The sequence below is a fragment of the Pseudophryne corroboree genome, chromosome 6 (genome assembly GCF_028390025.1).
Source record: "Pseudophryne corroboree isolate aPseCor3 chromosome 6, aPseCor3.hap2, whole genome shotgun sequence".
NCBI classification, from domain to species: domain Eukaryota; kingdom Metazoa; phylum Chordata; class Amphibia; order Anura; family Myobatrachidae; genus Pseudophryne; species Pseudophryne corroboree.
The window spans coordinates 225,097,310-225,114,394 of record NC_086449.1 but is presented as its reverse complement, the minus strand read 5'-3'; the positions used below and the strand labels follow the sequence as shown (position 1 = coordinate 225,114,394).

General features: G+C 45.9%; 1 protein-coding gene and 1 long non-coding RNA gene across 3 annotated transcripts in view; one reads left to right on the top strand and one right to left on the bottom strand.

Annotated features, from left to right (window-relative positions):
• Window positions 1-17,085, top strand: part of SLCO3A1 (solute carrier organic anion transporter family member 3A1) — a 619,509-nt gene that overhangs the window by 128,459 nt on the left and 473,965 nt on the right. Inside the window, exon 2 of the mRNA XM_063925735.1 lies at window positions 15,400-15,865. Within this exon, the coding sequence (XP_063781805.1) occupies window positions 15,400-15,865 (466 nt within the window). The remainder of the gene's footprint in view (window positions 1-15,399; window positions 15,866-17,085) is intronic.
• The window catches only part of LOC134931894 (uncharacterized), a 155,342-nt gene that overhangs the window by 23,750 nt on the left and 114,507 nt on the right, over window positions 1-17,085 (bottom strand). The window lies entirely within an intron of this gene.

Below are 17,085 nucleotides of genomic sequence, written 5' to 3'. Positions count from 1 at the left end.
TTCACATTATAGCACACGGTATGCGCCAAAATTCACATTATAGCACACGGTGTGAGCCGCCATTCACATTATAGAATACAGAATGAGCCGAAATTCACATTATAGAGTGACAGAGTGACAGGGAGAGTGACAGCAGGGACATGGAAAATGACAGCAGGGACATGGAGAGTGACAGCAGGGGCATACAGTAGGCACTAGAGAGAGAGACAGGCAGCAGGGTAAGATTACCTGTTTAGCAGCGGCGGTGGTCTGCGGTGCTGTGGATGAGTAGGCTGTGGTAGGCGTGGAGTGGAGAAGGCTGTGGGCCTCGGAGATAGTGCGGAGGAGGAGGCTGTGGGCATGCAGAGGTCCGAGGGCGGGGTGGCAGAGGAGGCTGAGGGCAGCTGCAGTGGATCAGGAACCAGGCTGGCTTTATTATCCCTGCCGCCGCATCGAGCTCCTGTGACCACGGTGCTAATAAAACTGCTGCAGACCGGCAGCCAATCAGCGACAGATTTGAACTAGTAGCGCCACAGTCACAGGAGCTTGATGCAGCGGCAGGGATTATAAAGCCAGCTTGGTCCCAGATCCGCTGCAGCTGGGAGTCTGGAACCAGGGCTCCCAGTGCGGCGGCGATGGTAGGGGCGGAGCGACGGAGGGTGTACCAGGAGCTCAGCTTCTTTGTCAGCCCATACAGTAATGCCCACAGCAGTAGCACCCCATATACTATGCCCACAGTAGTAGTGCCCCTTATGCAATACCCGCAATAGTAGTGCCTCTTATGCAATACCCGCAATAGTAGTGCCCCTTATGTCCCCAAGAGTGGTGCCCCTTATGAAGTGTCCCCTTTACAATGCCCTCATTAGCAGTGCATCCCATCAGTAATGCCCTTAATGGTAATGCCCCTGTGTAGTATTGCCCCCAGTAGTAATGTTGCCTGTAGTAATGCCCCCAGTCGTTTAGCCCCCTGTAGTTTAGCCCCAGTAGTCATGCCCCCACTGGTAATGCCCCTGCAGTTATGACCCCAGTAATTTACTCACCCCCCCCTTTAGTTTAGCCTCCCAGTGGTAATGGCCCCAGTAGTTTTGCCCCATGTAGTTTAGCCCCGTTAGTAATGCCCCCAGTAGTTTGCCCCAGCCCCCCTGTAGTTTGCCCCCTTGTACTAATGCCCCCAGTAGTAAAGCCCCCCAGTAGTTTGCCCCTTTGTAGTTTGTCCCCAGTATTAAAGCCCCCCAGTAGTTTGCCCCTCTGTAGTTTGCCCCAGTAGTAAAGCCCCCAGTAGTTTGCCTCTGTAGTATAGCCCCCCAGTCGTTTGCCCCTCTGTAGTATAGCCCCCCAGTAGTTTTCCCCTCTGTAGTATAGCCCCCCAGTAGTTTACCCCTCTGTAGTATAGCCCCCCAGTAGTTTGCCCCTCTGTAGTATAGCCCCCAGTAGTTTGCCCCTCTGTAGTATAGCCCCCCAGTAGTTTGCCCCAGTAGTAAAGCCCCCAGTAGTTTGCCTCTGTAGTATAGCCCCCCAGTCGTTTGCCCCTCTGTAGTATAGCCCCCCAGTAGTTTGCCCCTCTGTAGTATAGCCCCCAGTAGTTTCCCCCTCTGTAGTATAGCCCCCCAGTAGTTTTCCCCTCTGTAGTATAGCCCCCCCAGTAGTTTGCCCCTCTGTAGCATAGCCCCCCAGTAGTTTGGCCCCTCTGTAGTATAGCCCCCCAGTAGTTTGCCCCTCTGTAGTATAGCCCCCCAGTAGTTTGGCCCCTCTGTAGTATAGCCCCCCAGTAGTTTGCCCCCAGTAGTAAAGACCCCCCAATAACAGCGCCGCTATTAGTGCACATATGGGAGGGGGGGTGGGAGAGAGGCACCATACTTACCAAGCCCCGCTCCCGCCGCAGTCCTCTCTTGGCGCCCGCTCCTCGGCACTATGGGAGAGGCGTCATGACGTCTCTCCCATAGCGCGTACTGACAGAGCCGGAGGCAGGAGCTCAGTACTGAGCTCCTGCCTCCGGCTGCCTCTGTGCGGGAAGAGCCGGGCGCCGCTGATAACAGCGGCCGCCCGGCATCTCCCTGCAGCGCCGGGACATCGGGTTAGGTGAGCCGGGGGAGGCGAAACTGCGTTCCGTCTCCAAGTGGAACTGACGGAACGCAGTTCCGCACCGTTCCGGCTCACTTTAACCCCTGGATGGTGTAATGGTTAGCATTACTACCTCACAGCACTCAGGTCATGGGTTCAATTCCTACCACAGCTCTAACTTTGTGGAGTTTGTATATTCTCCCTGTACTTGCGTAAGTTTCCTCCAGGTACTCTGGTTTCCTCCATCATTTCACAAATATACTGGAATAGTAGGCTAAGTGGTTCCCAACAAAAATAACCCCTACTGTGTGTGTGTGTGTATATGTGCAGAGGGTGTGGCATTGAAGGTCGACAGTAACTAGGTCAAAAGGTTAACATGAGCTTTTTCATCTTTTTTAGTGTCGCTTTCGCCGTACAGTGACCGGCATCCCGAATTAAGGCACCGCGTCCCCTCGCATGGCTCGCTTCACTCGCCATGCTTCGGGCAAAGTTATCGTTCCCAATCGTAAAGTATGAAAAAAGTTTAAAAAAAACACCTCATGTCGACCTTTTGATCTGTCGACCTAGAACATGTCAACCTAGAGACCATGTCGACCTAGTTACTGTCGACCAAAAGTTGTCGAACTAAGTTTTGTCGACTTAGACACCGGACACCATTGGCAGACTGGATGGGCCAAGTGGTTCTTACGTTTCTACATAAATTGACTGTAGCTTATTAATTCATAGGAAACAGTAATACCACTGAGAGGATATAATAGTTCAGCCCTCTCAATGCATGTTACCACTGTGTGCATTTAATGACTGCCATTTAAAGAGAATTACTGTGTTGTAAGGAAACAGCAATAACAAATTACGCCTATGATTATATTAGTGTTTTGTTTTGATGTTCCACCTTTTTATTTTAATTTATGGAGAGCTTTTAATTAAAGTAATAATCTGCAGTTTGTAGGGAAAAAAAAAGCAGACTAATAAAAATATTAAACAATAAGAATATCATAAGAAGCGAAAAAGGGAAAAGTAAATACAGGTTGAGTATCCCTTATCCAAAATGCTTGGGACCAGAGGTATTTTGGATATTGGATTTTTCCGTATTTTGGAATAATTACATACCATAATGAGATACCATGGTGATGGGACCCAAGTCTAAGCACACAATTCATTTATGTTTCATATACACCTTATACACACAGCCTGAAGGTCATTTAATACAATATATTTAATAACTTTGTATTAGACAAAGTTTGTGTACATTGAGCCATCAGAAAACAAAGGTTTCACTATTTTACTCTCACTCAAAAAAATCCATATTTCGGAATATTCCGTATTTCGGAATATTTGGATATGGGATACTCAACCTGTATTATACAAATTAAGAATTTTCGCTATCAAATTATATAAGTTCTATATTTATTTTTATTTTATAGTGCATGTTTTTGGTTTTTTTTGTACTGTTAAGGATTTTTTATAAAATTGCTAATAATGTTTTATCTTTGGTCCATGTTCTATTGCTGTCTACAGATGGCCCCCATGTAAGACTGTGATGTATCCAACATGGCAGCTAGGTTCAGTATATTAATAATGAAAGTGTAGAGGGAATGTATGTTCTCTGCTTATAGGATTGTAACCTGTCCTATTTATGCCCAGTCAGGCTTTGTGATGTCTTATCAGGTTACCTTCATTTTGTTACAATTTCAGTTATCTACAAAACCAAAGGATTCAGTTGTAAATATAAGTGAAATAATTGTCTATACAGTATGTTCGGAAATCAAAGTCAGGCAAAGGATTAACAAGAAAATGGGTACATCGAGCATATTTACAAATTTAGGAAGTTGCCAACTGGCTCTAGTCTGGCATCTGTATCTCACATTACAGTGACAATACTAGCAATTACAGATATAAAAAATTCTGCCTGTTTTTTACATATAACACACAAATACTGGACACTTTATTTTTATCATGTGACTTAAAGTTGACATATAGTAAGTTGAGATGAGCTGTCCTTGGAATCCAGCTCATTCTGAACATCGGGAATCTGAGTACATGTTCCCGCCAGACTTGAATCCCACATCGAGTCCGAACGTCATCCTTCCGGCGTTGGATTCTCGCAGGACTTGTATTCTATATAAGGCACCACGGCCAGGACTCAGTACCATTTCATATTAAGGCACACTGCCGTTTGCTGCACTATACTCTGCTGTATTAGCTGTGCTGTGTCTACAAGTGGCTGTGCCTGTGCTCTATAGTGGCTGTGTATAGGGGGCACACTGCATGCTGCTTTATGCTGCGCTATACTCTGCTGTAGTGGCTGTGCTCTATAGTGACTGTATATAGGGGCACTCTGCTGTATCCTCTGCTGTATTCTGCTGTAAAATGTACTGTTTGATGCGCTTTACCCTAGAGCGCTTTGTTCAAGTGCATCTATAAGACCTCTGATTCACACAGTTTGAACCAAGCTGCAAGTTAAAAAAGAGAAAAATAGCAAAATATATATTTTTTTTGTACAGTTTGGTACGATTTACTCTGGTGTGCTTTGTTGACATGCATCTGTAAGCCCTGTGATCGACACAGTTTGAACCCAACTTCAAGTTAAAAAAAAAGAAAACCAAAATATACATATAGATCTATTGTTTGTACTGTGCGCTTTACCCTAGTGCCTTTTTTTCAAAGCCCTGTCATTCCACGCAGTTTGAACCGAGCTATGCAGAGCTGTTGTTTGCACTGTTCTGTGTTTGTGCTGTTGCTCTGTCACTTTTTCAACTTGGACTGAAGTGCTAAGTGGTGTGCCGCAAGGCTCAGTATTAGGACCGCTATTGTTCAATATTTTCATTAATGACCTAACAGAAGGTCTAGAGAGCATGGTGTCTATTTTTGCAGATGATACCAAATTGTGTAAGGCTATAAATACAGAGGAGAATGCCGAGTCTGTTCAGAACGACTTAGTTAAATTAGGAGCATGGGCAGCCAAATGGAGAATGCGCTTCAACACAGACAAGTGTAAGGTAATGCACTGTGGTAACAAGAACAAAAATTACACCTACTTACTAAATGGGGTATAATTAGGTGATTCTTTACTGGAAAAGGACTTAGGTGTCCTCATAGATAGCAAACTAAGCAGTAGTACCCAAAGTAGGACTGCAGCAAAGAAGGCTAATAAGATATTAGCATGCATAAAACGGGGTATTGATGCTAGGGACGAGAGTATTATACTCCCGTTATATAAATCACTAGTGAGGCCACACCTTGAATACTGTGTACAATTCTGGGCACCGTACTACAAAAAGGATCCTGGAGCTAGAAAAGGTTCAGAGGAGGGTGACCAAACTAATTAAGGGCATGAAGACGATGGAATACAAGGAAAGGCTTGAAAGACTAGGCATGTTTACATTGGAAAAGCGGAGACTAAGAGGGGATATGATCAACATCTACAAATATATAAGGGGACAATACACAGAGCTTGCGCGGGACCTGTTTTTGGTTAGATCAACACAGAGGACTCGTGGACACTCGCTCAGGTTAGAGGAGAGGAGATTCCGCACAATACGGCGTAAAGGCTTTTTCACGGTAAGGACAATACGTGTTTGGAATTCCCTGCCTGAGGGAGTTGTAATGGCGGAATCTGTCAACACCTTTAAGAATGGGTTAGATAAATTCCTAATGGATAAGGATATCCAGGGGTATGGTGCATAGTCATGCATTATAGTTACTATAAATAGGGATAAAATGCAATGGCTGACAGCAGCATCAGTCAGAAATTTTAGTCAAATCATCATGCATAGGAGACCACAAATAGGTTGAACTCGATGGACAATTGTCTTTTCTCTAACGTCCTAGTGGATGCTGGGGACTCCGTAAGGACCATGGGGAATAGACGGGCTCCGCAGGAGACTGGGCACTCTAAGAAAGAATTAGTACTACTGGTGTGCACTGGCTCCTCCCTCTATGCCCCTCCTCCAGACCTCAGTTAGAATCTGTGCCCGGAAGGAGCTGGGTGCATTTTAGTGAGCTCTCCTGAGCTTGCTAATAAGAAAGTATTTTAGTTAGGTTTTTTATTTTCAGAGAGCTTCTGCTGGCAACAGACTCTCTGCTACGTGGGACTGAGGGGAGAGAAGCAAACCTACTAACTGCGGCTAGGTTGCGCTTCTTAGGCTACTGGACACCATTAGCTCCAGAAGGATCGAACACAGGAACTTAACCTTGGTCGTCCGTTCCCGGAGCCGCACCGCCGTCCCCCTCGCAGAGCCAGAAGACAGAAGCCGGCGGGTGGAAGCAAGAAGACGTCAAAATCGGCGGCAGAAGACTCCTGTCTTCATATGAGGTAGCGCACAGCACTGCAGCTGTGCGACATTGCTCCCACACTAACCCACACACTCCGGTCACTGTAGAGTGCAGGGCGCAGGGGGGGGCGCCCTGGGCAGCAATTGAGTACCTCCTGGCAAAAAAGCAGCATATATACAGCTGGGTACTGTAATATGCATGAGCCCCCGCCATTATTTTTACACAAAATCGCGGGACAGAAGCCAGCCGCTGAGGGGGCTGGGCCTTCTTCCTCAGCACTCACCAGCGCCATTTTCTCTCCACAGCTCCGCTGAGAGGAAGCTCCCCAGGCTCTCCCCTGCAGACTCACGGTAGAAAGAGGGTAAAAAGAGAGGGGGGGCACATAAATTTAGCGCATTAATCATATATACAGCAGCTACTGGGTAAACACTAAGTTACTGTGTGATTCCTGGGTCATATAGCGCTGGGGTGTGTGCTGGCATACTCTCTCTCTGTCTCTCCAAAAGGCCTTGTTGGGGTCCTGTCTTCATATAGAGCATCCCCTGTGTGTGTGGTGTGTCGGTACGCTTGTGAGCAGGTGCAGATGAATGACGTGTCTCCGCCGACGGCGCCGACACCTGATTGGATGGATATGTGGAAGGTGTTGAATGATAATGTAAACTCCTTGCATAAAAGGTTGGATAAAGCTGAAACCTTGGGACAGTCGGGGTCTCAGCCCATGCCTGATCCTACAGCACAGAGGCCGTCAGGGTCTCAGAAGCGCCCACTATCCCAAACTGTTGACACAGATATCGACACGAATTCTGACTCCAGTGTCGATGACGATGATGCAAAATTGCAGCCTAAAATGGCTAAAGCCATCCGCTATATGATTATAGCAATGAAGGATGTATTGCACATATCAGAGGTAAACCCTGTCCCTGACAAGAGGGTTTATATGTATGGGGAGAAAAAGCAAGAGGTGACTTTTCCCCCTTCACATGAGTTAAATGAGTTATGTGAAAAAGCGTGGGATTCCCCCGATAGGAAAGTGCTGATTTCCAAAAGGTTACTTATGGCGTACCCTTTCCCGCCAACGGACAGGATGCGCTGGGAATCCTCCCCTAGGGTAGACAAAGCTCTGACACGCTTATCTAAGAAGGTGGCCCTGCCGTCACAGGATACGGCCTCCCTAAAGGATCCTGTGGATAGGAAGCAGGAAAGTATCCTGAAGTCTGTTTATACACATTCAGGTACTCTACTGAGGCCGGCAATTGCGTCGGCCTGGATGTGTAGTGCTGTAGCAGCATGGACAGATAATCTGTCTGAGGAAATGGATACTTTGGACAAGGATACTATTTTACTGACCCTGGGGCATATAAAAGACGCTGTCCTATATATGAGGGATGCCCAGAGGGACATTTGCCTACTGGGCTCTAGAATAAATGCAATGTCAATTTCTGCCAGAAGGGTCCTGTGGACTCGGCAATGGACAGGTGATGCCGACTGCAAAAAGCACATGGAGGTTTTACCTTACAAGTGAGGAATTGTTTGAGGACGGTCTCTCGGACCTAGTTTCCACAGCTACGGCTGGGAAGTCAAATTTTTTGCCATATATTCCCTCACAGCCTAAGAAAGCACCGTATTACCAAATGCAGTCCTTTCGATCACAAAGAAGCAAGAAAGTCAGAGGTGCATCCTTTCTTGCCAGAGGCAGGGGTAGAGGAAAGAAGCTGCACCATGCAGCTAGTTCCCAGGAACAGAAGTCCTCCCCGGCTTCCACTAAATCCACCGCATGACGCTGGGGCTCCACAGGTGGAGCCAGGAGCGGTGGGGGCGCGTCTCCGAAATTTCAGCCACCAGTGGGTTCGCTCACAGGTGGATCCCTGGGCTATACAGATTGTGTCTCAGGGATACAAGCTGGAATTCGAAGTGATGCCCCCTCACCGTTACCTCAAATCGGCCCTGCCAGCTTCCCCCATGGAAAGGGAGGTAGTGTTAGCGGCAATTCACAAGTTATATCTCCAGCAGGTGGTGGTAAAGGTTCCCCTCCTTCAACAGGGAAGGGGATACTATTCCACAATGTTTGTGGTACTGAAACCGGACGGTTCGGTCAGACCCATATTGAATTTAAAGTCCCTGAACATTTATCTGAAAAGATTCAAGTTCAAAATGGAATCGCTCAGAGCGGTCATTGCAAGCCTGGAAGAGGGGGATTTTATGGTGTCTCTGGACATCAAGGATGCTTACTTGCATGTCCCCATTTATCCACCTCATCAGGAGTACCTCAGATTTGTGGTACAGGACTGTCATTACCAATTCCAGACGTTGCCGTTTGGGCTCTCCGTGGCACCGAGAATATTTACCAAGGTAATGGCGGAAATAATGGTGCTCCTGAGAAAGCAAGGAGTCACAATTATCCCGTACTTGGACGATCTCCTCATAAAGGCGAGGTCCAGAGAGCAGTTGCTGATCAGCGTAGCACACTCTCAGGAAGTGTTGCAACAGCACGGCTGGATTCTGAATATCCCAAAGTCGCAGCTGATTCCTTTCTGGGAATGATTCTGGACACAGACCAGAAGAAGGTGTTTCTCCCGGCGGAGAAGGCTCAGGAGCTCGTGACTCTAGTCAGAGACCTCTTAAAACCGAAACAGGTGTCGGTACATCACTGCACGCGAGTCCTGGGAAAGATGGTGGCATCATACGAAGCCATTCCCTTCGGCAGGTTCCATGCGAGGATCTTTCAGTGGGATCTGTTGGACAAGTGGTCCGGATCGCATCTTCAGATGCATCGGCTGATCACTCTGTCCCCCAGGGCCAGGGTGTATCTTCTGTGGTGGCTGCAGAGTGCTCACCTTCTCGAAGGCCGCAGGTTCGGCATACAGGACTGGGTCCTGGTGACCACGGATGCGATCCTCCGAGGATGGGGGGCAGTCACTCAGGGAAGAAACTTCCAAGGGTTGTGGTCAAGTCAGGAGGCTTGTCTGCACATAAATATCCTGGAACTAAGGGCCATATACAACGCCCTGAAAACCCTAAAAAGGTATTGCGCCAGGTCAAGGGACACTCAGGCGATAGCTGTGGACGCACTAGTGACACCGTGGGTGTTCCAGTCGGTCTATGTATTTCCTCCTCTTCCTCTCATACCCAAGGTGCTGAGAATCGTAAGAAAAAGAGGAGTGAGAACAATACTCATTGTTCCGGATTGGCCAAGAAGGACTTGGTACCCGTAACTGCAAGAAATGCTCACAGACGACCCATGGCCTCTGCCTCTCAGACAAGACCTATTGCAACAGGGGCCCTGTCTGTTCTAAGACTTACCGCGGCTGCGTTTGACGGCATGGCGGTTGAACGCCGGATCCTAGCGGAGAAAGGCATTCCGGATGAAGTTATTCCTACGCTGATAAAGGCTAGGAAGGACGCGACAGCAAAACATTATCACCGTATATGGCGAAAATATGTTGCTTGGTGTGAGGCCAGGAAGGCCCCTACAGAGGAATTCCAGCTGGGCCGGTGCCTGCACTTCCTACAGTCCGGAGTGACTATGGGCTTAAAATTAGGGTCCATAAAGGTCCAGATTTCGGCCCTATCCATTTTCTTTCAAAAGGAACTGGCTTCGCTTCCTGAAGTTCAGACGTTTGTAAAGGGAGTGCTGCATATTCAGCCCCCTTTTGTGCCACCAGTGGCACCTTGGGATCTTAACGTGGTGTTGGGTTTCCTGAAATCTCACTGGTTTGAGCCACTTAAGACCGTGGAGCTAAAGTATCTCACGTGGAAAGTGGTCATGCTATTGGCCTTAGCTTCGGCTAGGCGTGTGTCAGAATTGGCGGCTTTGTCATGTAAAAGCCCCTATCTGGTTTTCTATATGGACAGGGCAGAATTACGGACTCGTCCGCAATTTCTGCCGAAGGTGGTGTCATCTTTTCATTTGAACCAACCTATTGTGGTGCCTGCGGCTAGTCGTGACTTGGAGGACTCCAAGTTGCTTGATGTAGTCAGGGCTTTGAAGATTTATGTAGCCAGGACGGCTGGAGTCAGGAAAACTGACTCGCTGTTTATCCTGTATGCATCCAACAAGCTGGGTACTCCTGCTTCAAAGCAGACTATTGCTCGCTGGATCTGTAACACGGTTCAGCAGGCTCATTCTGCGGCTGGTTTGCCGCATCCAAAATCAGTGAAAGCCCATTCCACAAGGAAAGTGGGCTCTTCTTGGGCGGCTGCCCGAGGGGTCTCGGCATTACAACTTTGCCGAGCAGCTACTTGATCGGGTTCAAACACCTTTGCAAAGTTCTATAAGTTTGATACCCTGGCTGAGGAGGACCTTGTGTTTACCCATTCGGTGCTGCAGAGTCATCCGCACTCTCCCGCCCGTTTGGGAGCTTTGGTATAATCCCCATGGTCCTTACGGAGTCCCCAGCATCCACTAGGACGTTAGAGAAAATAAGATTTTACTCACCGGTAAATCTATTTCTCGTAGTCCGTAGTGGATGCTGGGCGCCCGTCCCAAGTGCGGACTTCTTCTGCAATACTTGTATATAGTTATTGCTTAACTAAGGGTTATGTTATGTTTGCATCAGGTTGTCTGATGCTCTGTTATTGTTCATACTGTTAACTGGGTAAGTTATCACGAGTTATACGGTGTGATTGGTGTGGCTGGTATGAGTCTTACCCTGGATTCCAAAATCCTTTCCTTGTAATGTCAGCTCTTCCGGGCACAGTTTCCTTAACTGAGGTCTGGAGGAGGGGCATAGAGGGAGGAGCCAGTGCACACCAGTAGTACTAATTCTTTCTTAGAGTGCCCAGTCTCCTGCGGAGCCCGTCTATTCCCCATGGTCCTTACGGAGTCCCCAGCATCCACTACGGACTACGAGAAATAGATTTACCGGTGAGTAAAATCTTATTTTTTCAACCTCAGATACTATGTTACTATGTTACTTACTAACCAGCCAGCTTACTGCATCCTTTGGCCATTATTGGTGAAAAGAATATTGGCCCTCATTCCGAGTTGTTCGCTCGCTAGCCGCTTTTCGCAGCAGTGCACACACTAAGCCGCCGCCCTCTGGGAGTGAATCTTAGCTTAGCTGAATTGCGAACGAAGTATTCGCAATATTGCGAAAAGATTTTACTTTGCAGTTTCTGAGTAGCTCGAGACTTACTCTTCCAGTGCGATCAGTTCAGTGCTTGTCGTTCCTGGTTTGACGTCATAAACACACCCAGCGTTCGCCCAGACACTCCGCCGTTTCTCCAGCCACTCCCGCATTTTTCCCAGAAACGGCAGCGTTTTTTCACACACTCCCATAAAACGGCCAGTTTCCGCCCAGAAACACCCACTTCCTGTCAATCACACAACGATCAGCAGAACGAAGAAAAAACGTTGTAAAGCCGTGAGTAAAATACCAAACTTCTTAGCAAATTTACTTGGCGCAGCCGCAGTGCGAACATTGCGCATGCGCAGTTAGCGGAAAATCGCACCGATTCGAAGAAAAATAACGAGCGAACAACTCGGAATGAGGGCCATTGTGAGCTGTGAGGTGGTCAAAATTTAATGGAAATGATTGGAAATTAAAGTTATTTAGGTTAATAATACTCTAGGAACAAAAAAGGCCTACATTATGTGATTTTAGCTTTTTTGTAAATGTATGAAAAAAGTCAAAATCCAAAACCAGTCACTGGGATTTGGCAAATTCAAAAAACAAAACCGGACAACAAATCAGAGCCAAATCCATATCCAGCAAAAATGGTCCAGTGCAAATCTCTAACAGTAAGATGCTTTGGCTTCTCAGCTCTAAGGGGCCAATTCATCATCAAGGCATTGAGGGGGAGATGTATGAATCAGTGAAAAGAGTGGACAAATGAGCAAGTGGAGAAGTTGCTCATAGCAAACAATCAGCTTTGAGGTAACAGTTATGAATGCATTCTATAAAATTATAGGTAGCAGCTGATTGGTTGCCATGGACAACTTCTCCACTTGCCTACTTCTCAACTCTTTTCACTGCTTCATACATCGGCTCCAACTCGCAGTGAGTTGTCACGGTGAATACTTATTTACCAAAGCAATGCTGGAGTAGCTGCTCCAAAAAGCGACTGTGCCCGCTATCCCTATCACTGCTTCTGAAATAGCAGTGTTACCGGGATGCATTTGGCATCCTGTCGGTCGGGTTGCCAGCGGTCATGTGAATGATTCTGGAATCCCGACACCCCTCAGGAGACCGGCGCCGGAACAACGACAGCCGTCATCCCGAAGGCGGCAACAATGGCTCTAAGATCAAGCATTTGGAAATCCCCTCTCCATGAATCCTGTATTTGTCTCTGCCTGCAGCACAACATGGTTTTGCCAAGGTGCAAAATTGCACCCTGTAGCTGGATTCACAACTGCAGTAAGTCTGAAATAGACCCATTATGTGGATTTATATGCTGCGCTTTGTTTAAGTACTGTAACTGCAGAAAAATACGCATGGTATAAAAAATGGGTGGTCTTCAGTATGCCGACTGTCGGGATCCCGGCGCACAGTATACCGGTGCCGGAATCCCGACAGCCGGCATACCGACACTTTTTCTCCCTCGTGGGGGTCCACGACCCCCCTGGAGGAAGAATAAAATAGCGGGCGCGCGTAGCGAGCCCGCAAGGGGCTCATTTGCGCTCGCCACGCTGTTGATATGCCGGCGGTCGGGCTCCTGACGCCGGTATGCTGGTCTCCGGGAGCCTGGCCGCCGGCATACCATACTACACCCTAAAAAACACATTGCATGGAACACTAGATGATGTACTTATTAGAGACCGTAAAATACAAGGTTCAAAAGATGCATACACTACAGACAGGCTGCTAAGTGATCCACAGGCTATGGACATTTTCAGAGCTCCAGCAAAAAACAGTACTGCACAGACAATGCAACTGCACACTCCACTGCAAACACGCTGTCTAGGAAAGTAAAGGACAAGAAAACATGCTGAGCACAGGTCATAAAAGGTTAATTGATAGAGTAGTACAGTAAGTTGCTGCTGTGGATCCAAAGGCACTGTCAGTCATTGGTCACTGTGACTAAGAGCGGGAATTCAGTTGTTTTATCGTGGCCACAGCTCCCATGTAAAGCAACCAGGATCTATTCAATTGGTTTTGGGCACCCATCACTATTGCGGTTCTTGCACCCACAATGCAGGGGATTTGCAGCTTCTCCCGTGACATCTAAAGTTACGGTGAATGCACTCAAAAGCCAGGCACGATGCGCAAAAGGCAGAGTTTGTTCGGTTTTCTGCTTACACCTCAGGAGGCTGCAGATACTGTAAGTAATGGGCGGCAGCTGAAATTAACAATTGAATTCCCCTCAGAGATGCAGTCTTGGGTCCCAGTGGTTCAAGGATAGTATCTGAATGGCTCACACCATCATGAAAATGTATTGATTATGCATCAAATCAATTCTATATGAGAATACTGTGTACTGTAATTGCATCTCAGCTTCTTTAAGGATTTTAGGAAACGTTCAACTGATGACAATTAATTGCAGATTGTTGCAACTCGTTACTGCATTTTGCACCATATTTGTCATATGCAATACTGTACAATATGTTACATAATGGAGGCCTTTTATCTTTTAGAGCTAGTAAATAGCCTAGAATCAGTTGAGGTTCGGAATCTGATGTGCATTAGTGAAAAAAACCCACTGGTATTTATGCCAGGGATCTTGTTAGTAATTTTTTTAATTAGGCATGTAAAGCACCTGTATATCATTGTATCTAGATGACACCTCCACTGTTATATCTTTGTTATTAAGAGCAATGTTGATTTAACCCTTTGTAGTCTTTCTATATGCTCCTGCTTTTTTTTTCTCCAGTTTTTTATTTCAAAGGTTATGCATTTATATAATCTCTCACCTGTCAATACATTACCTCCCACTATATCCATTTTACCACTGTGCCACCACCCTATTGCCAAATGCAGTATACTGCGCGTCACTAGGAGGCTTCATGTTACCAATGGTCTGCCTGTTTGGTAACCTGAGATAGGGCATAACCTTTAGGTACAGCATTTTGGATTTTAAAGGTCTCTGAGAAGTACATTTGTGCAAATAGATTTGGCACTGGTTTGCATTTTTTAAGTTTTTAATCAGTTCAGAGTTTCCAAACCAGTATGTGGGTATTCATCTTGGAGAATTCAAACTGAATTCAAAGAAAATGTCAAGGGACATATGAATCAGCATTTGTGGCTAAATTTAATAGCCTGTGAGCTGCCGAAGGTGCGGGATTTTGTGCGAGTGTGCCCATATTTTTAAAGCGGCAATTATTTACAAGGCAAAACCAACCTGGTTTTGCCTTCTAAATGATTGCTGCTTTAAAAATATGGGCACACTCGCACAAAGTCCCGCACCTTCGGCAGCTCACAGGCCATTACATTTAGACCTTGGAGAGAGATAAAGCGAAGAGAGATTAAGTACCAGCCAATCAGCTCCTACCTGTCATGTTACAGTGTGTTTGAAAAATGACAGATATGAGCTGATTGGTTGGTAGTTTATCTTTCTGCACTTTATCACTCTCCTTGCGTTGATGCATATTCCCCTATGTCTGTAACATCTCAGCAACGTTACATTTTGTCCACCATCATTTGTCACTTTAGTGTATTGTGGTGCTACATTTTAGACAGTGTGATTGTACTTATTACTACAATCTTCAAGGTATTGGGAAATAACTCTTAAAAAAAATTGGGTCAAATATTATAAAGAACTAAGGTTTATTTATCATTACTGTGAAATTTTGAGTCAGTCTGAATGTAAAGTGGGAATAGTTTTGAGGTGAGTTCATAAACCCTTATGATCTACAAGGAAGAATATTATACTGTATATTATTTATTAGAGTTCATGAGTTGAGAATCATTACAGTGACCTCAATAAAAGTTGAAAAAAATATTGTTGTAATTGAAAGCATAACTGTTTTGTCAAATTACCTGATGCTTTGTATTTCTAGCACAGAAGTGAAAGTTGTCTTTTTTTTCTGTGTTGTAGACATCTGCAAATGACAGCTAAAGCTTGTCACATTATTACCTAGACAGATGGGTTAGGTCATGTGTCTGTGTAGCAACAAGCATACATACTAACACATTGCTGTCTTTGTAGGTCAGTGTGCTGACAACCTTGGAACGAAGGTTTAACCTGCAGAGTGCTGATGTAGGAGTGATCGCCAGTAGCTTTGAGATCGGGAACTTGGCTCTTATTCTGTTTGTGAGTTACTTTGGAGCCCGTGGACACAGGCCTCGCTTAATTGGATGTGGAGGCATAGTAATGGCCTTGGGGGCCTTTCTTTCAGCCCTGCCTGAATTTCTGACACACCAATATGAATATGAATCTGGTGAGATTCGATGGGGAGCAGAAGGAAGAGACTTTTGCGTAGTTAACAATACCTCCAATGAAGACATTCCTGATCCAGATATTATATGCAGGAATACTGCTACTACCAACATGATGTACCTGCTTCTTATTGGAGCACAGGTTCTACTGGGAATTGGTGCTACTCCTGTGCAACCACTCGGAGTATCGTACATAGATGACCATGTGCGACGGAAAGATTCCTCTCTTTACATAGGTACAGTAACATCCTATCATGCAAATAATCTAAAAATGTGAACGTTTCATACAACTTCATGGTTTCATTTGTAAAATATCTCAATTTGTTTCCAAAAAAAATTGTTTTGCAAAGGCTTATGGAGAGTTTACATGTTGGGTTTTACATCTAGTTGTGTAACAGCAGATTCCAAGCTACAATTTGTGTAGGCTAAACCCTACTAATGGCTTAGGTTAAAATATATCAAACCTTCGAGAGATATCATTTATTTTATTCAGTCTATAAAATGACAGATAGAAGCTAATTGATGTCTATAAGCAACATCTCCACTTTTTCTTTCTCAAGGTTTGATAAATATCCCCCTTAGTGAGCACCTGTTGCCTACACTTAGAGGAGCCATTTTGTGGGCTAATCTACATTCATAAGAGTGCAGCCAATCTATTCTCTACAGGTGCATACACACTGCCTGTTTTTTGCCCAGCGTGTATGCACAGTGATGATCGTGAACATCGCTGGCAGGAAAATAGCTCAGTACATACACACTGAGTTATTTTCCCTGTGCCAGCGATGTTCATGGGGAGGGTGAAGCTCAAAACACCAAAGGTGAGCTACTTTGAGCTCAAAATCGGCTTGTGTATATGGGCCTTTAGAATCAGTGTCTTTTGAATATTGGTTACGACTCAGAGGTGTATCTACAATTTGAGGAGGGAGTGCACACGGGCCAGGGAGGCCCACATCGAACATGCTGCACTCAGTACTTCCCTCTCCGACAGTGGCAGTGCTAAAAAATCACGACTGCCATTTTCCCAGTGTTTTACACATGCACAATTGGGAGATCACTAGAAAAATGGTTGTCGTAGAGTCTACTAGCGCTCACCGCTCATACACCCTACGCTGCCGGCTGGAAGGGAAGGGGGTCAGATGGAAACTACACACAGGCCCCCAACTCTCTTGAAATGCCCGTCATGACTAGTCCCAGTGACGTCATTGGTGCTCATTGATACAGTAGGCTATGTTAATATAAATTTAGTTCACCCCACAAAGTAACTGGCGCTATTACTGTGTAGGCGGCTCTTTAAAGCAGAAGTGGTTAAACAATACTTGGTTCCTTCTACATTGCACAACCTAGGTGACTGCCTTCAGGGCTAGATACCAGTGAGGTGTTCCCCACACCTCCAAATCGATACAACAATAAACAATATCAGATCTTTATGGCGCCCCCTTATCTTTAACATTCAATA